The 19,725-nt window shown below is 44.3% G+C and overlaps 2 protein-coding genes across 4 annotated transcripts; both read right to left on the reverse strand.

The window, feature by feature from the left end:
• Positions 1-652: 652 nt before the first annotated feature.
• Positions 653-4,100, reverse strand: TXNDC15 (thioredoxin domain containing 15). Its single transcript, XM_064725270.1, has 4 exons — positions 3,683-4,100; positions 3,012-3,175; positions 2,688-2,818; positions 653-2,020 (listed from the first exon to the last, which is right to left on the reverse strand). Exons 1-4 carry the CDS (start codon positions 4,052-4,054, stop codon positions 1,824-1,826), a joined length of 864 nt encoding a protein of 287 aa, XP_064581340.1. The 5' UTR covers positions 4,055-4,100; the 3' UTR covers positions 653-1,823.
• Positions 4,101-6,194: 2,094 nt separating this feature from the next.
• C13H5orf24 (chromosome 13 C5orf24 homolog) lies at positions 6,195-18,347 on the reverse strand. 3 transcript variants are annotated; one of them, XM_064724870.1, is made up of 3 exons: positions 18,193-18,347; positions 10,411-10,840; positions 6,195-8,558 (listed from the first exon to the last, which is right to left on the reverse strand). In XM_064724870.1, exons 2-3 carry the CDS (start codon positions 10,835-10,837, stop codon positions 8,518-8,520), a joined length of 468 nt encoding a protein of 155 aa, XP_064580940.1. In that variant the 5' UTR covers positions 10,838-10,840; positions 18,193-18,347; the 3' UTR covers positions 6,195-8,517. The 3 variants fall into 3 exon arrangements, with proteins under 3 accessions (XP_064580940.1, XP_064580939.1, XP_064580941.1); XM_064724869.1 differs by having other exon boundaries at positions 6,195-10,840; XM_064724871.1 differs by lacking the exon at positions 18,193-18,347 and adding an exon at positions 16,949-17,099 and having other exon boundaries at positions 6,195-10,840.
• Between the last annotated feature and the right edge of the window lie 1,378 nt (positions 18,348-19,725).

The raw sequence follows: 19,725 nt of genomic DNA on the forward strand, positions 1-19,725 counted from the left end.
CCCGCGGGAGGAGCCGGCGAGACGGAAAGACGGAGGAGAGGGAGCTGCCTGCGCCGCAGCAGCCGCCCGGGGCCGCGGGTGGTACCGGCAAAGCGGCCGCCGGTCAGGAGCGGGGAGGCTCGGGCACCGCAGCGCTCCTTGCAATTCCCTGGAAGGAGCTGGAGTGGGGATCGCTTCTGCCGTGCCTGCAGTGAGAGCACCAGAACCGGCCTAAAGCTGGGATTGGAGCACTCAAATCAGGCATTAAAGAAAACTTCCTCACTGTCGGGTTGCCCAGGGAGGCGGTGGAGTCTCCAGTCCCGGAGGGGTTTCAGAGGTGCCGGGATGCGGCGCTGGGTGATGTGGTTTAGGGGTTACGGTGGCAGTGCCGGTGGAGGGTTGGTCTGGACGGTCTAAAAGGTCTCTTTTAACCCTGATGGTTCCATGATTTGTGATACGTACCCGGGAGGAGAAGGGCCGAGCAGAGCTGCCGGCCGCGGGTGCATTCTGTCGCACAGAGAGCGGGCAGGGGTCATTTCCACCCCAGGGACCGCACTGAAACAGCCCCGCTCTGTTTGTAAACACATCCCTGTTTCGTTAGCGGTGCAGACATGAGCACTGGGGACAATCCAACCCCGGGCCTCTCAAACGAACCAGATGGCAGAGGCAAGAATGCTCCAATTAATAATCTTTATTAATAACATTCACCCCAGCTTTATCTTCAGTAAGACTGAAGTCCTACCAGTGCAGTTTCCTTTTTGGACACAGATATACATGACCTCTGGTTTCCAGAGGAAAACATAGAGCCAACAAAGAAATTCATGAAGAATTACATTGCAGGGATCTGAGCTATCTGTCAAACAATAAGTCTTAAGACTGTCTTTGTTTTATGTTGGTTGAATTTGCTCTCTAAACCACGCCATCAGGATACTCTGGCAAGCCTCCACTATGATATATTTTATGCAATCACATAATCCACACAACATACCAGTCCATACCTTATCCAAAGCCCTCCATACTAATCATAACTAAAATAACCGATAAATTCTTTACATAGCCTCAAGTGGAGAGTGTGAAACTAACAAACATGGTACTAGAAATTTAAATAAACATCAAGACTGGTCTTGCTAATTTCAGCAGGTGAGCTGTAGTTCAGAAATTGCATGTTTTACTTCTGAAAGAAAGGGACTTAAAAGGTTACACTAAAAACCTGATTTATTTATTTTTTTAAAGGACAATTAATACAATTTCATCCAACAAGAATGTGGTAAATAAGTTGTATACACAAAGAGAAATAGTGAGGTGAGCTTGGGAAGTGACTCTAAATCTCATAAAGAACTTTTACTAAGTCAAAACTCAGATGAGAAAACCAGCACTGAACCCCAGTGCCAGAGATGGGAACAGTCACCTCCATGGGAGTGAAAAATCATTTAAAACATCTTCATAGTTCATTTTATGGACAGTCAAAGTAATGTACCAACACCTTCCTTCACCAGTGTTTGCCTTGCAGTGCCATGCACAGACCAATGTGATGTAAAAATCTTCCTTGATCTACAAATTAGAACTGTCACATTAATTACATCAAAGTCTCTTAAAAAGAAGTCAATCAGAGCAGCTTAATAAATACTTTAGTTCATGTTTTTTCATACTTGTTCACTTACCACTGGAATTGCCACAAATGGGCTTGTCACAGATTCGGCAGCTCATAAATAAAGCCAATTTTTAGTCATTATTATAAATTACAACCAACAAATTCAACAGTTCATTCTTAGGTACTTCTAGTCCATAAAAATTCCCCCTTTACCAATAAGTGCAAAATTTTGTCCCTGTTTGAACACCCGGGGTTATTCCTGGTGTTCGTGCTCCTGTCCCGGGATGAGCCAGCGGATGCTGTCGGTGCGGACGGTGGCGTACATGACAAAGGCAGCCAGGAAGAGCACAGAGAACAGCAGCAGCCAGTCTATGCCCTTGGTCAGAACACTGGGCAGGGGCCCTTCCCAGTCTTCCTCTGTCACAGCCACATCACTTCTAGCTTCTATCCCTAAAAAACAAAGTACTTGGTCAACATCATAACTGCTAAATACAGAGAGGCTGCTTTATCTGGAGCTTTGTTTGTGGTCTCAGTCTAAGGCTCAAACTCTGGTAGACTAAAATTTTGGTGAGATGGCCCTCGTACATTAACATGTACCCAGGATATGATTTACTGATATAAGAACTTAGTGATTTTTATGTGCATTTGCAAAACAAGAGAAGGCTTCTTCTGTCCTCCCACAGAACAGCTTTCGATAAGTTGTGAGAGTTTCACAGTGCATGGAAATTTAATTTAGAGTGTTTCAGGAATCTGATTTTTGTGCATTTCTGGAAATGCAGATCCAGACAGCACTTCAGTGTGGATTAGAAGTGAGCTAGCTGGGTGACAAAGTAAGTTTAATTTATTTCATTCTCAATTAAATCTTTGGGCAGGAAGATAATGCTTCATCCTTCTGGCAGCCTCTCTAGCTAAACCCCACTGTTCCCCCTGCTCTGTGACAGCAGCCCAAGGAGCTGAGTTTCTGCTCTCAGCACAGGCTGAAATCCAGCTCACAGCAACAACTGATTAAGGGAACCTCTGCTGAATCCTCACAGGGTACACAGGGAGAGGAAAGCCCAATTTGGACCTTAAAGCCAGCCTGTTCTTCCCACTGGCAAACCAGAGCTGATTTACACACCTGTCTGGTTAAAGATGAAGTCTTTCAGGGTTTCCAGCGTTCTGTCTGTATGATTAAATCTAGCCATAGGTTTAGCACCTTGGAAAAGAAGGATATTTGGTACAGCCACAGTTCCAAATCTAGTTGATAAACTACAAAAAGAAAAAACAAAGCATGAAGGAAATGAAATCTTCTGGAGGAAGAAATAAAGACAGTCACAGTACTGAAAGTGTCAGTTTCACTAAATAAAGTTGTCAGTTTATGTAGAGAAAACGTCACTTCTGTTTATAAAACTGAAAGCTAACAGAAATGAACTGCAGCTAGAGCATAGGGAGTGTGAGTTACCTGCTGTGCTGGGATGCATCCAGTGCCAGGAAGCGAAGAGTAGGAAATGCTCGGGGCAAAGAGTTAAAATGAGGTGCCAGGCTGGCAGAAAAACGGCACCAGGGCGTGTAGAACAGGACCAACGTACAGTCACTGCTGTTTGGGTTCAGGAACTCCATCAGATCCTTGGAGAAAGTATGAGAGCAAACATGGACAATTCCATATTTAACAGAGTTAAATTCTGTGTAGGGATGCAGCATTCAGCAATTGATTAGATACTTGGCAATACTGATCGAGCAGCTGCACCTTTTAAAACAGGTGGAGAATTGTATATAACCTTTTAAAAAGGCTGTTTTAAAAGTTTGTTACTTAAAAATATACATGCACATAACCATTACAAGAAAAGAGCTGGCACTAATTGCCATTAACGATTTCCAAGAGAAACAGAAGTCCACAGAGCAGGAAAGCTGGCAGCACCCTGCAGGCACAGAGATACACACAGGCACAGGAAGGGAGCCATAACTCCATTTTTTCCCTGCTCAGAATGGCCCCAAAAGCCTCCTTTCCCAGTCATATATTTTCTTCGGTAGGACTGAGGACGTTACACAGGGAAATTCTCTGAGTCGGGCACTGAGAGCAGCAGGCAGCCGGGGTCACACCGACAGCGGGCAGCGAGCGGGCTCTCCGCGTACCTGGGACACGTTGAGGATCTGCAGCGTGAAGCGCTCGATGCCCGTCGTGTTCCTCTCCTCGCAGTTCACCTTGGGAGCCTTGGCGCTGTCGGTGCCGTTCTGCTCCTCGGCGGCCGCGGGCAGCACGGGCTCCAGCACGGGCTGCTCCCGGGCCGGGCACGCATCGCCATCGCAAGCCCCGGCCGGGCCGCCGCTCGCCTCGGCCGGCACCGCCGACAGCAGCACGGGCTGCTCACCCAGGGCCTCGCTGCCCACCATCGCGTCCGCCATCTCGGCCGTGCGGTACCGCACCGGCTCGGGGCCGCTCCGCTCCGCCGCTCCTGCGGGAAGGGCCGCCCCGAGCCAGGCCAGCGCCAGCAGCAGCCGCCACATCCTCCGCACAGGCCCGGCCCCGGCGGCCGCCGCCGCGTCTCCCCGGACAACGAGCGCTTCCGCCGGATCCCCGGGACACTTCCCGTTCCGCTGCCGCTCCCGTTTCCGTGGGAAGAGCCCTCGGGGCCTGAGGGAGGTGGGACAGCGGAGCGTGGACGGGCCCTGCTCGTGTTACACAAAGCGGCTGGGTCTATCCGAGTTTTCTCGCGGCCCCGCCGAACCCAGAATTGGGTGTTCAGCCTGGAAAAGAGAAGGTTTCGGGTGACCTAATTACGGCCTCCCAGTACCTGAAGGGAATTTATAGGAAGGATGGGGCAAGACTATTTACAAGCGCATGTTGTGACTGGAATGGTTTAGATTAGATATTAGGAAAAAAATTCTTTACCAAAATTATTTTCAGAAAAAAATTTACTGTGAGTATGGTGCGCCCCTGGCACAGGCTGCCCAGAGAAGCTGTGGTTGCCCCATCCCTGGAACGTGTCCCATCCCTGGAAGCGTTCAAGGCCGGGCTCGACGGGGCTTGCAGCCACCTGGGACAGTGCAAGGTGTCCCTGCCCATGCCAGGGGTGTGGAACAAAATGTTCTTTAAGGTCCCAACCCAAACCATGCCATGATTCTGTGATCCCGCCTTGCAGGGCTGAGCCGACGGCGGGCCGGCTGCCGGGCTGCTCCTGCTGCTGGAGGCATTTCACCCTTGATTTAAATTAGCTCAGGACGGAAATTCTTGCAACGAGACAAGTGCCATGGCTTCGGCAGGCTGAGCCTGAGCAGCGAGTGCCTGGGACTCATCCCAGAGCCTGCTCTGGTGCCAGCGTGTTGCAGCCCCAGCGCTTCCCCACAGCCGCACTGCCTGGTGAAGGATTTGCCGGCTCCCACCATCGCTAGGGAAGCGCTGTTTGGGAGTTGTTTGCACACAAACTGTGCCTTTACCTACCGCAGGCTGGGGTACGGGTAAAACGCAGCAAACCAGAGGCGTATTTTTAAAACTAAAAAGAAGAGCTCTTGTCCAACAACTTATCAACCAAAGCTCCCAAGCAGAAAGGCAAGAGAAATACTCCCATATTTCTTTTTAGGACATTGCATTTTTCCTGTTGCAGAATTAGTTTTTACTTTATTTCCATTTAAGAGTGAAGCTTCAAGACTATTTGGGACTTTTGAAAATTATCACATTACTTCAAGTGCTGCTATCTTTTTTAACACACTTCCTTAAAACTGCCAGTAGTGCACAATGAGATTTTGCCAAAATTCTGCATCTGTCAAAAAGTGATAGTCGTGACTGAGGGGAGCATGAAGCATGCACACGGGAAAAGGACAGGAAAAATCAAGTACATGTGTATAAATGAAGATGCAGGTCATTTATTACAGAGACTGGATTTTTAGCTTTGTTTTTACTCAGGTGTAGTTCTCCAACTGTGTCACTCCTTACAGCACACATTTTCTCGCTTGAAGCTTTTTCTTTCAAAGTCCAATTTGCATAAGCACTAATAATGAGGACATAATAATCTAAAAATAGAAAACGTGAGGTTTGCACATAGAGGGAAAACATTTAATTAGATGAGCTGATACGGAGCAAGCCTGAAAGCAAAAGCACAAAGGGAATCCAAACTGGTGCAGACCAGCAGAGAACAAGCTGCCCCATTCCCCCTTCTGCTTATGTTTTAGTCAAAAGAGCATTTTCAACTTGAAAACAATTTCTTACTGTGAATTTAATCCTAACATAATCCTTCCTGCCACAGCACAAATATTCTTGGAATACAGGGATATATATGTCTTATTCATGACAGAATAATGAATTATGATCACCATTCCATGAAAACTTTATTTATGAGTACTTTCAATTTTATTTCCATGTGCAACAGAGGGAAAAGATAGCAGTTGACTATCCACAGAGGGCTATAGCTCCTTTCCTGCCCTTTTCTCCTATTTGAGTGAAAGGACAAGAACAATTAAGTTACTGTCACGTTGTTTTCAATTCATTCAAAAATAAGCAACATTCCTCTATCTCCTGACATCTTGCAACTCAATCTTTTTGCCTTAATGTAAATATATGTAACATGTCTGTAACAAGTAGGTAATGCTGTCAACTGGCATCTTCAGCCAGAATTTAAAAGGTATTAAAAAAAAACCCAGGGAACAATAGTTAGGTTTTAAAGTATTAACTTTATTAATAAATATACATCCATATGATGATGTAAATACAGATCATGAACACTACTCCATTCCCATACACATAATTGCACACGAGTAGCTCAAGTTCATGGACATAAAAACATACACAGTATCTAATCAGGCTTTTTACAGCAGAGGACAGGGTGCTGATACTAGTTACTTAACAGATTACTGTTACCCCCAAAATAAACCTGTGGAAAAGCAAATGATGCAAGACTGAAGGAACAGAAAGTGGTTCAAATTTCAGAATACAGATTCTTCTATTTCAAAAAAAAAGTCACAAGGAGAAAGGTCTAGTGTCTACTAAAGTCATAAATATATTTAGCAGTGTTAAAATATATGCATTAAAATAGAGAAGAATAAACTTTTTGTAATCAGAAATGAAGTTTGCAGTTCCAAGTATTTATGATTGTTATCAGCTGTTTTAACTGTCAACTCTAAGGGGAGCATGAAACATTATTATACATATAACAAAGACAGCAGAGCCACAGCTAATGAAACCATTGCACAAATGACTTCACATTGCTCTGCCTTTTAAAGCTCTTCAAAATGGGGAAGGGAGTTAAATTCTCATCTGAATTACTCAGTGTATTGTAGTTCCAGGTAATTCTCTTCACAGATACATCACTTTTCACTGACAAGGCTTGGTTTTGTCCTGACTGAACATTAAGATCCTTCAGACAAAATGAAAATATATTCATTCAGAAGAGAGATCTTTAATGGCTCTAGTTAATTTGATTACTTTAAACTAAATCCAAGATATAAAGAACATTGCTTTAATGACAAAGCTAAGTGCTGATTTTAAAAATACCATCTTTGATACCAAAGTCAGCTGCTTCTGATGGTATCTGATTTTTTTTCTGCCAAAATATGGTGCTAGCATCTTGAATCTGTCCAGTGCAAGACTTTATAGTAGCAAAATTATTTGGTTTTAAAGTTTAAGTAAATTTAATCAAGAAAATGAATAGTAGTTACTATATGTATCTTAAACAGTGAACTTTATAGCATCATTAAGGAATAATAGCAAGCTAATACATTTCATTTATGTATAAATAAGACATTAGAAACTTGATAATTAAAAGAAATTATTAAAATCTAAACTTGACATGTCGGTCTTTTGAACAGTGTTAACACACAACAGTGATTCTAGCTTATGAATAGCTGAATTATGATATATAATATAAAATAAGCAATTTACCTTACAAGTAATGTTTTCATACTATGGGGGGAAAATGCCAGTTTTCCCATTGGTACTAATAAAGTTTAGGCATTAACATGCTGTTTCAGTGTTTCTCATGGAAAAAAAAAGTGTTGAAAAAAGCACAATGTATTCTGCAGAGTATACATAGGAAGAACAGAAGTATTTGAAAATTCCATTTCTAGTCACTTTGAATCTCCTCTTTTTTTTTCCCTTCACTGCATGGCACCAGTAAACTCTAGTCAGATGTAAAATAAAGCAGAATTAGGAAACACCAGCAGTGCACTTCTGATCTCCTTCCTCAATCCAGAGCGCCAAGCAGCAGCGCAGGCTCTCTGAACACTTTTCTGTTTGATGCTCATCATTTCACAACTGACAACATTAATTAGTTTTTACTGGGATTATATTTCATCTGATATAATTAATAACCACTGTAATGAACAGAAATTGCTTAGGTGATTTCATTATTTCATCAGCATACTTGAATACAAATGATACTAGCAGAAGAGCAATACATCTGCATTATCTCCTGCCACACAGCACAGCACCAGTGAGTGGATGCACAAGTGAGGAACGGACAGGAGCAAACAGGATCAGCAGGAGGAGGTAAGGAGTGGAGTTTCTCCAAGGGACAGTGGTGACATGCAACACGTTCCTTGCCAGCGAGCTGTGACACTCCTGCACTTACACATTCAGCTGAAGAGGACTGCTTGCCCAGCTGAGTTCAGGAAAGAACTTAAAGCAGTCTTCTGTTGAAAAATTATCTGATTAAAAACAGCCAATACAACACAGATCCTGAGGGTGAATGAACTCACGTTAGCATTTTGCATGTGTCAGAAGTTACATCTTCTGAGAGAGACTGCTAAATTTCAGACTTGAGAGTTTGTTGAGGAACAGAACAACTGGATTTCAGAGCTTCAGCATGAAGAAACTATTCCTTAGTAGCAATTTAGCTGCCATTAGTTCATGTACTGACTAAGGAGCCATCCAGTAAAAGTTGAGGTTCATTTTCTTAGTTGCCAGTCCATACACAGTTCCCCCAAAACAATTCAACACACCTATTGTAAAGTACAGCAAAAGTCCAGCTCAAAATGTGTTAGGCATCACTGGAACACCTGAAGGCTTGCTGCTTTTTTCCTGATAAAAAAGGTATGAAACATGACATCTGTTTCTTGTCATCACTGAAAGCAAGAGGTCTAGTCAAAATGACAGCAGGCCAGAATAGCATTTATGTTAACAAAAATGACCATCATTACCCATTCAGCACAGGCTCAACCCAAATTTTATTCTCCCCCAAATATGCAAACTCAAACTCTACATATTCCCCCTCCCCAGGTATTTCAAGCTACGAATTTATCATAAAGTCATTTTATATGTGAAATTACTTTAACGTAAACTTTCTTCCAGATTAAAAAAAAAATAAAATAAATTTTGAGCAAACAATATGTAACACTGAGGACTGATTATTTTTTTCTTTTGAAGTCTGGATGAAAGTATTTTACACACTCACACTCACACATTCTCCCGCACTTAAAAAAAATTACACACACCCAGTTGAAAAATCGAATATTTCTTTTGGGAGGAGGGGAGGTTTTAGTTTGAGTCAAGAAAGGTGTTTATAGTTAACCAACAACATTTTTTCTGGCTTGCATGCATAGATGAATTACTCTATATCTGGGATCTAGCAGTGCAGTAAACTGCATCCTGTTTGCATCAGCTATACAGTTTGCTTTTGTAAATGATGAAAATGGTGTCCTTTGGTAGATATATAAGTTTCCATAACTTAAATATAGTATAAATGTCTAACAATGAAATAACTATTTCCAGGAATATCTGGCAAAACTGAGTCTAAAAATTTGGCAACAGTGTCTATTTAAAAAGTTTAATTTGTAAACATTATAGGTTATTACTTGAAAAGCTATTAAACTGTCGCCATCTAAGCACAGATTTGAAAGGCAAAAGCCAGAGTAAATAGCTATTTACAGATTTAAGAACATACTGTTTAATATTAATCAAGTGCCTAACTAGAATGAACAGTACTTAATTTCTTATAAAATATTTCAAATTCCAAATAATTCTTTGTGGTTTGGTATATGTATTATTAGGCATTTCAAAGTTACCCAGCAGAATCCTGTAACAGTGTACCTAAAAGAACAGCTCCCACCTAATGGCAAAGTAACTTGTCTTTGTAAGGCTCTGTGCAGCTGTAATGCACTGTACAAATGCTCAGGTTTCTTTAATATCTCCCAAAATGTTATTGGAGGATGAGTTGAAATTCACTTAATGCTACAACTCTAGAAACAAAAGTCACTGGAAATCACTTTAGAAAAAAAGGTTGGCTTTTTTTTGTTTAAATTTATTGTAAGTCTATCTGAGGTCTGTAGAAGGTCCAGCAGAAGTGGAAAATGTGGCTTGTCACTTTATCAGTTTTTCTTACCAAGTAAGAACTTAACTGGCTAAGTTACTTATTGTGGAACAGGCCACATCATGAACCATCAGCCAGCTAATTTCTGTCCTCCTTATTTCAATTATTTAATGCATAACCACACATCTAGATTTATGAGAAACTGAACTTAAAACTAGGGACATGGACATTACTTAAGTATTGACACCAAGGCATAATGAATAATTTCAGACTTCCTTATAAATTATTATTTTAAATCAACAGAAGCCTTTTTAAACCAAAGCCTTCCCAACATTCTGTTAGTTATTAATTGCACCCGTAGGTTATGGCATTATTGAAATAAAATCTAGAAGCTCAGACTTAAACAAACATTACAAGAGAACTCAAGAAACATGCCCAAAATCAGCATAAAGCAGATTAGTAAGGAGTTACTCATTCCCTCCCTTCATTCATTAGGCTGCTTGATTTTGCTGCTAGTTTCACCAGCAGCATGGACTCCTCTGTTATGCACCATAGGGTAAGGAAAAGCTGCACTGCCACAAGTATAATTGAGATTTGCAAGCCGTGATAGAGCTTTAATGCTACCTGGAGGTCTGCCTGGGCTGACTTTGTATCCTGCTGCTTTAGTTGTACCCAAGGGTCTGCCTGGACTTGTCTTAAATCCAGCTGCTTTGGTGGTCCCCAGGGGTCGCCCTGTGCTGGTTCGGTACCCTGCAGATTTGGTGGTCCCTGACGGCCTGCCGCGCTTCCCGGAGCGGTTCAGGTTTTTCTTTTTCTTTAGTTCATCTTTTGTCTCTATATTCCTGCCACTTGTGGTCTGCAAGTGGGGGTCGTTCAAGGCATCTTGTCTCTGGCAGGCAATGGGTTTGTGGCTGACTGCGTGGCTGTACTTGCTCTGCTGCGTGGCGTAGAGGTCAAACTGATCCGCAGCCCTCACATTGTCTTCGTTCAGGCAAGAGCTCTTGCCGCTCCCACAGAAGGCTGGATTGCTGCTGGCAACAGGGTGCATCATTTTCTACCAGAAACAGGAGGGGGAAATATGCATCAATATATCATAATGCTTCAGTGCTGCACAAAAGAGAATCTTTCAAAAGCTACCTCTGTTTCATCAGTTAGTTCAAACTACTTAGTCTATTTTTAGTAAACAGTACTGATGTCAGTAAATTACTTTTGAAATTAGTTTTATTAAGCCTTCACTTGAGGTTCTGCACAGTAACCTTTACACATAGTTAAAAAGGAGTTTAAACCACATATTATTCACATAGGTATAATTAGAGATGAAGTAAGTTAAAAAACTGAACAACAGCATTTCAGAAACCAAGACCTACAATATTTTCTCATCTATGATTCCAAAACCTTTCTAACCAAGTATCATCTAAATTTTAGTTGTTCTACCTCTAAGATTGATATGGGACTCAGCTGTAAGCCAAGGAAAGATATGCTATAACTCTCTTGGTATAGTAGATACAGGATCCTAAAGATTTTTTTTTTGTTTGCTTAACTGCAGCAAAAGAATAAAGTGCAAGTCAGTTTTCTTATTTCATGTCACAATTAATGTCAAAGAAAGAAACACATTGCATTTGGCATTGGCATTTGGCAACACAATGGTGCCATAGCTGGGAAAGCAGAGGGATGAAATGAATTTGTAACGAAGTACAAGATGCTGGATTGCAGAAATGCCACTGCTGTCCCAGTTAGCAGAGCACGTACAGGCTGCTACCAATGCCAGCACTGAGATATGTTGGTATTATTGGCATTGCCAACAACTCTGGGAAATAAAGCAATTACATCTTCCATTCAACTATACTGGTTCTACAACTTAAGTAAGCTGCAAATACTCAAAGTCTAAGAAAATAATATTTAGCCATACTGAAGGCAACATTAAGCCAATAAATACCTGTCCCTTCAGAGGATTTCTATGTCTTACAGCCACGTTTAAGACACCAAAAATTACTTCCCATGTTAAATTTCACAAGTAGATAAGGTCTGGAAGATTTATTATCTTTTCCTACAATAGCTATGGAATATCACCTACAGCAACATAATTTAAACTCTACCATTGATTACTGAATTTACTTGGCAGTTACAAATGTTTCCTGCCAGCCAGAGAGAAAGCACACAGCACAGTCTATTTACCCTGGAGTAAATCCCCGTGCTCTTTTCTCCTGATTACAAAGGATACATTCCCTGTTGGAACACTCAATCTACACTGGCTTGTCAAATGCACATTACAGTGTGCATTACTCTTGTGCAAATATATGAATATGGGTTTATGTCAAACAGTGAAATTATGATAGCTATATAGTTTAAATATTAGATGTTCTAGCAGAGATAATCCAAGTGCTACAATCCTGGTGCATTGCATGGGGCACAGTGGAACAAAAGTGAAACCATTGTTGTTGCAGCTGTTAACGTCCAAGCCAAACAACTAAGAATAGTTTGCAAGCCTGCACTTAGCAAAGGACAAAGGAAATAAGCTCAGGTCAAGAGACCAGACAGACTGATCTGTGCAGCAATGCAGAAGGAAGCTTGGGGTTTTCTACAATTCACAGTCAAAAAATGTTACCTTTATTTAACCCCACTAGAAAAGTGCCTGCAATTATCACAAAAAATATCTGAGATTTTTCATATGTAACTGCAAACATGAGGGTTCTATAATGTCCCTTTGCTGCAGAGAGTGTAAAGCCCAGCAGCTCTGAAAGGCTGTTCAGCTGTTTGTTGATCCACTAGAGACACTTGGAGTGCTGAGCAGCATTCTTGTCTCAGGGCTCATTTTAACACAGGAGTACTGGCTTTGGCCCCAAAAAACTGCTCCAAGCTCAGCTGCCACAAAGAAGGATCAGCTGAGCTGCCCAGTATCCAAGGAACACAAGGAACACCCCAGAGCTGGGAGAAGGCACTGAATAAAAGCAGAGGCTGCTGCTGTTTCTCATGAGACCAACCAGGCTCACACTCACTCCCGTGTTACATTCTTACTCTCTGCTTCTTCTCCTCATTACACTTGGGGGATTTTTCCATCCATCTTTCTGGGGCAGAACCATCACAAGCACAGTGAATATATTCTGCTGTAGCTGATGAATGCTGCAGCTTCATCACCATATGCATGTGCTTTGTGTCTACTGCAACACCACTGACAAACACTGACTTCTCACACAAGCCCTGGCTGATGATGCTTTACCTTCCATCTGGCAACAACCAGCATCACTGGAATGGATGAATGAAGAAAGACAGTACAAATCAGTAACTGTTTAAAATTTCTTTCTAGAAGAAGCTTAATAAAACCCCCAATCTCAGTGGAAGACGGCCAATAGGGTTTTTTAATCCATTTTCCCCCCCTCTCTGCACCATTTTTCAACAAACCATGCATATTTCAAGTAGTAGCCAAGGTTCCTCTTTTATCTTCTCTAAGACTTTTTTCGAAAAGTTTTTAAAAGGAAATCTGTAATCAAGCTTAATTACCCTAACATGGAATCTCCAGCACAATTTTCCTTCATTCACATTACAGTAGGGAATAAAAGAATGTAGAGAGTCTATGGAGTGGAAGCAGGTTTCTTGGCAGGGAGATATACAGTATAAAAGAAAAATTGGTATAAAATGCAAAGCTATGCCAATTTAAAAATTACACTCCAGCTAAATTGTATAGCTAAACACATACAATTTTGTGTGCAATCATTCTTGAATAAAACCTTCCAAAAAGTTTCCAATAAGATAGAACTTTCTCATTTTAAACCTGTAAATAGACATGCAAAAATATTTGCAACAGTTTACATAAATCAGTTTTTAAACTGATTTAACTGACTGGCAGAATATCTCTGTATCAACAAACAATTAAGATGAGGCACTGCAACAGGGAAATTAAGTTGTATTTCAAAAAGATTCCCTGGAAAGTGACTGTGGAGGATTTTCTGTACAGATCTTTTAGTGCCTGGCAATTTATATCCCTACAAGTGCTGGGGAAGGGAGGAGGCACTGGATAAGCTGGCTTTGGGAAAAGAGAGGCAGCTTCTCATGCAACAAAGCACAGGAGTTCCACCACTGCTAGAAAGAAACAGGACAATCCAGCTGGGACCACAAAGCTTTGCTAAGAGGGATGTGTGGACATGGTCATGACCCCCTCATATCCCCAAAATGCAGCTTCACACACAGCTCTGGCTCACAGCTGAGGCTCCCACTATTGTTATGGCCTCTCTCTCTCCAGGCTTTCCTCCTGCAGGAAATACCCATTCATGACCTATTCACAACACAAAATTGTAATATCAAAGCTACTTAAATCACATGACATAAAAACATCCTCTTGGGCTGTGATGTGATGCCATCTTTGGCTTTCAAACATCATACCTTGCCTTCTTCACGGGGATGATTCAGCTGCCAGTGCAGACAAGATGAAACCTTTGACAAGCAGAGAAGTCCACAAGGCCCCCAGAACAGGCACTTGCTCAGTTGTTGTTTTACACTGAGAACTGGATCTGAGGGCCATTATCTGCACTGAGCAGAATAATCAGCTCCATCCAGCACAAGCAGCAGCAACTGCTCTGCTCCCACCCTGCCTGCTGTGCCCTGGTGAGCGCCACAACAGACCTGACTCAGCAAGGGCCTCTCACTTCTGCTAAAACACACCTGAATCACAGCAAAACTGCACAAAACTCCAAGTCCACCTATATTACAGCTTTCCAAGTTATGAATACCAAGAAAGGTAAACTCCTCACACCAATTCTGCTTTTAATGAGGGTTAGTATCCAACACCCACTCGTTTTGCTGAGGTTTTTCACCGCTGAGCTTGCAAGAGTTTCCACAGCATCGATGGGGCTGTGGGAGGCTGCAGCAGCCCATTTTCATCATCATCCAACACATACAAAGTATGTGCCTCGCTCCTTAACAACACAAGCAGCCACAAGCATCATTTGTGCAGCTCTCTGAAGGTCACTGTGGCCAGGGAACGCTGCAGGAGCAGAGCACAGGCCCGGCTCTGTTCAGGATCCCTCATAAAGGACGCTCTATGCTGAGCCCCAGGGCCCTGGGGAGCCTCACAGGGCTCCTTTGCTGTGCAGGGGGGTTGAGCAGCAACTGCAGCAGGAGGAACATTTTCCCTTTCAAGACCACAACAGAAATAAGGGGTTAGTTCTGCTCTTCTCTCTTAGGACAGCATGTGTGAGAAATCCTTTCATCACTCACTAAGAATTCTATCAATTTAAATGTTTTTCACATGTCCCCTTTACTGTCAGCTCCTTTTCTACACATGAACTCTTGGTAAAGTAAGGCCTTACCCAGTTTTTAAAACCCTGTAATTGCTTATTTTCACAAGGATGTCCCTTACCTGGAGTAGTCATAAATGTAAATATTTTAAAAATACTAAGTATTAAATTCTATCAGTGGCACAACATACACTGTAACACCTGAACCTACAACTGAAATCTTATCTACTTGTGAAGTTTGATAACCAGCTTTTCCACACTGTGCTTATGAAGCCCTTGCTGCAGTTGGTGCATAATATGTTTATTTGCTCACCATCTGACACCAGGTAAGATGCCAAAATGTAAGAAATTATTTCTTTAATTTCAGCAGTGACTTCCTACATGACAACACAAGACTGCAAATCAAGAGACAACATAATTTTGGAATTTTGGTTATTCTTAGAAATTAAGGAGTTCTCCAAGCAATACTACTTATAAGTGGTGACCCAGAGTAAGTTTCTTATATGACAGAAGTTAAGAGTTATTTGGAGCTGAAACACCCACCCCCTTCAAATTCCCCTTCCCCAGACGTGCCAGGCAGAGTGGGAGCCTTCATCTGTGCCTCCTGCTCCTCAGCAGAGAGCTGCAAGCTGGGTGCGGCCTCTGGGCCCCCGGCAGTTCAAATCTTTAGACTCAGACACCCCAGGAGAAACAAAGCTCTCCAAAGCCTAAGCACCAGCTTTGTATTACAGACAAAGCTCAACTGCTCTCACAAAGAGTTGATGTTGGCAAGCACCACTAGGCTAAGTGTAAAGTAAACTGAACTTTTAGGGTTCACTCGTTATTTGATTGCAAAACCAGGCAAACAAGTCATTGTTAGGCTTTCTAACCCTAAAAACCAAATAAGCCTGATCCAAGGGCAGAGTTTCACTAGATGCTAACATTAGCATGTCAGCTGACTTCTTCCCAGCCCAAAACCAAGATCACATATGATGATGACGATGAACAGCACACCTTGAAAGACTTAAGACTGCCTCACAAAAATTAAAGAAGCTGGCATCAATGATTTAATTATTATTTAATTATCTGTGCACCTCCAGTCACACTGGCACAACTGTCAGCTTGGTTTCATAATCAACAGAAAAACCACTCTGAATCCGCCCTTTTTCCGAACAGGACAATCTTGCCCTTTCCTCTTCTCCCACATTCCCACTCCTTCTGCCAACACCAACTATTGTGCAAGAGCAGGACAAATCGACACCAGGGATCTGATCCAGGTGAAAACTAATCCAACAAGAAAGCAAAAGCAACAGTGTGTAGGCACGGGGGCAAGAGAGTAACAGAAGCCCACATTTCCATTAGCACAGAGACAGCGCCAGGTCAGCCTAAGCCACATCACCCACTGGCTGCCACTGACCCACTCCCTGGTACTGTTACTTAAAAAAAATAACAAGATCTCAAAAAGATGGTTTAGTGGACTTCAGAGATCTGGATGACAGGCGTGACAAGTCCCAAACACAGCACAGGGAATGGAGGTTGGAGAAAAACCCCGGAGCCGGGGATGGAGCAGCACAGAATGGAGGCAGCCATTAGGCCAGACAGACTGGCTTAGGAGAGTAGGTGAAACTGCACCCTCATTATTCTGTGGTTCTGCAATTACCAAACTTCAAGGCAAGCCAAATATGCATCTGAATGATGGAGCAGGTAGAGGTAGATTTTATAAAGAAAGGATTATTAGTGTTTGTGAATTGTCCATTCACCTCAAGGGGCTATTCCCAAATAAAAAGGAGCAGTCCTTGCCATAGCCTAGAACAAGGGCTTTGAGGAGCTGGAGATGCTTATTCATCTCCGTGGGTGTTCTCACCCACCCTCTTCTCCCCAGGGCTGCAGCCTCCAACAATAGCTCCAGAGGTAAGAGGTGCTCATTCATCTCAGTGGGTGTTCTCACCTACCCTCTCCTTTCCCTAGCCTGCTAGCACAAAAGGACTTTCCAGTTTAAGAGATGGATCCAGCATCTCCTCGCTGATGTGCATTTTCACAGTGCTTCTCTGTGATGGGGCCATGCAGAAGGCTCTGGACACCTGTCCACCCACCCAAACACAGCCACGGCAGTGTCCTTGTGTGAGACAGCTGGAAGACAAAGTCCACTTGTTGAATCTGTTCAACAATGGCCAATGGAAGAACATGTTGGATTTTTTTTTAATTTAAGGCTGCATCTAAAATATCAGGGATACGGCTACAGACACACACACAAAATTCTAAGAGAAACTGGCATCTGAAGACTGAAATAGAAATAAACCATTATTTAAGAATATTTTAACAAAGTGCCCCTCCTACACTTTCATTTTACACAAATAAAAACCACATGGACCAAAATAACTGTTAATCCACAGAGAACTGCACAAAAATTTAAAGTGCAACTATTCACTAATTAATTACACCAGAAGAACTATGCACAAACAAGAATGCACTAAACTATCCACAACTGAACACGAGAATACCCAGCACTGACACGCGTTATATCAGAAGGCGAAGAGGCACGGAAGGGACACAGTGAGGCTCTCCAGGTACAGATGTGCAGGGCAGTGAAGGCATCCGCTACTGAGGTGTGTCAGGAAACACCTCCACGGGCTGTCCGCACACACCCAGCTGCCCCACGCGAACGGGAAGGCGCTCTAAGCAAACAGCCCCGCACACAGACCAGCCCCGCACACGGAGCCGCGGCTGCTGAAGGGAAGGAACAATTCCCGGCCGCAGGCTGGAGACAGCAGGGCCCAGCCCCACCTGGAGCGGCCGAGGGCCGGCTGAGGGGACAAAGGGGCGGCACAGCTCGCTGCGCCTCGGCCGCAGCCGGGGACGCGGCGCCGGGGGTGGCCTCGGTGTCCCTCGGTGTCCCGTGTCCCGCGCGGGGGGCACGGGCAGGGCCGGGCCCCGGGCACGGCCGGGCGGGGACAGCGGGGCAGGCGGCGATGGCGCAGCTCCGCTCGCACGGCCCCGCGCGGGGCCCGGGCACCGCACCCTGGGGCGAGCAGATCGCGGGATCGCCCTCAGCGGCGGGGAGGGAGCGGAGGGGGGAGAGCAGAGCCCCGCTCCGCTCCGCTCCCCTCCCCCGCCGGCCGCGGCTCCATCTTGTCCGCCCGCCGCCTCCCACCGCGCGGAGCAGGGGCCGGGGCCCGCGGGCCCGACCCGCACCTACCTGAGAGGCTCGGGGCGGCGGCGGCGGCGGGCGGAGCGGCCGCCTCCCCACACCGCGCCGGGCGGCTGCAGGGAGGGGACGGGCGCAGGGGAGGGAGGGAGGGAGCGGCGCTGCGGCGGGCGCGGGCGGCGGGGCGGGCGGGGCGCGCTCCCGAGCGGGGCCGCGCCGCGGGGGCGCGCGCGGGGCGGGGCCGGGAGGCCCCTCCCCCGCCGAGGGTCGGGGCCGCGCGGCCGCCGCCATTTTGTGGGGCGGGCGGGCAGAGGTGAGGCCGGTGAGGGCACAGACGTGTGCTCAATGCTTGAGGCACCGTGCACGGCCCTGGACATCCCTGGAAGCGGGTGGATATTACTGGTGCTTCCATCACTACCGTCTGGATAGAGGAGTGTGGTATCTTCTGTGTCAAAAGCACACACACAGGCTCACTTGGGTTGGAATGCACTCTGGGGTCAGCGGGCCCAGCCCATGACCAGCACCACCGTCACACACACCATGGCACCGAGTGCCACCTCCGGGACACCTCCAGGGGCGGTGACTCCATCACCTCCACTCCACCAAACGCTGCAGTCCATTAAGGAATAGTCCAATTGTTAGAAGGATGTATGACATGGATGTATGCCATGAGTTCTGGCTCCCTGCTGACTCTGCAGTGGAACAGCTGCTGTTCTCAGCGTAGCTCACACAGGGCTGGGTCCGGGCATGGGCCATCTCTGGGACTGCTGGTTATTAAATACTTTGCTTTGTTTCATCCATCCGTGTTCTGAAGAGTTCAGTCTTGCAGTGGCACTTCCTTATAAACACAATTTCATACCTGCAAGCAGGAACAGCAGCTGCAGGAATTGCAACTTCAAATGTTTACAAAAAGATCACACAGAAACATTTTAAGTGCCCAGCACATTTCACCATCCAACCTTTTGCCCACTTGGTGGAGGGCTGTGACCAACGTATTTTTTAATGCAGATTTGTTAATGACTATAACAGATTCCTGCCCTTCATGAGCACCCTTGGTCCAGGGTCTGAATGACTACATTGGTCCTTAAATTACTGACACACAAAAGAGCCTGAAAAATATTGTGTATTATTCAGATGAGGTTTTAGATAATAAAAGCAAAAAAGACCAGAAAACAAACTTGTAGCTTTCACAAATGGTTAATTCTGCTTTTAAAAATATTTTCCTCTCCTGCTGTTGTTTGAGGAGCAGACTGCTGTACTCCAACACTAAGATATTCCATTTCTACAATACTTGGAGCTCTTCAGGCCGAAAATTGCTGTGAAACATCCTGCCAAGATGATGATTCGTATTCTTGCCATTTCTTCTTAATGCATGCAGGAATCCTCACTTGCAATATAAGAAAGCAGCAGGGAAAAGCAGCATTTATTTAGCTTAATTTAGCAAATGATTCAGTTTATTTACAAAGCTCATCTTTCTGCTGTTCAAACGCCTGTTGGAAATGCCAATGAAAAATGGTTCCGTTTGATACCTTTCAGTGTCCCGTTATTTGCAGTATTTTAATCTGGAAGGTGATGAAGTCAGGC

The sequence above is a fragment of the Zonotrichia leucophrys genome, chromosome 13 (assembly GCF_028769735.1).
Source record: "Zonotrichia leucophrys gambelii isolate GWCS_2022_RI chromosome 13, RI_Zleu_2.0, whole genome shotgun sequence".
NCBI lineage: Eukaryota > Metazoa > Chordata > Aves > Passeriformes > Passerellidae > Zonotrichia > Zonotrichia leucophrys.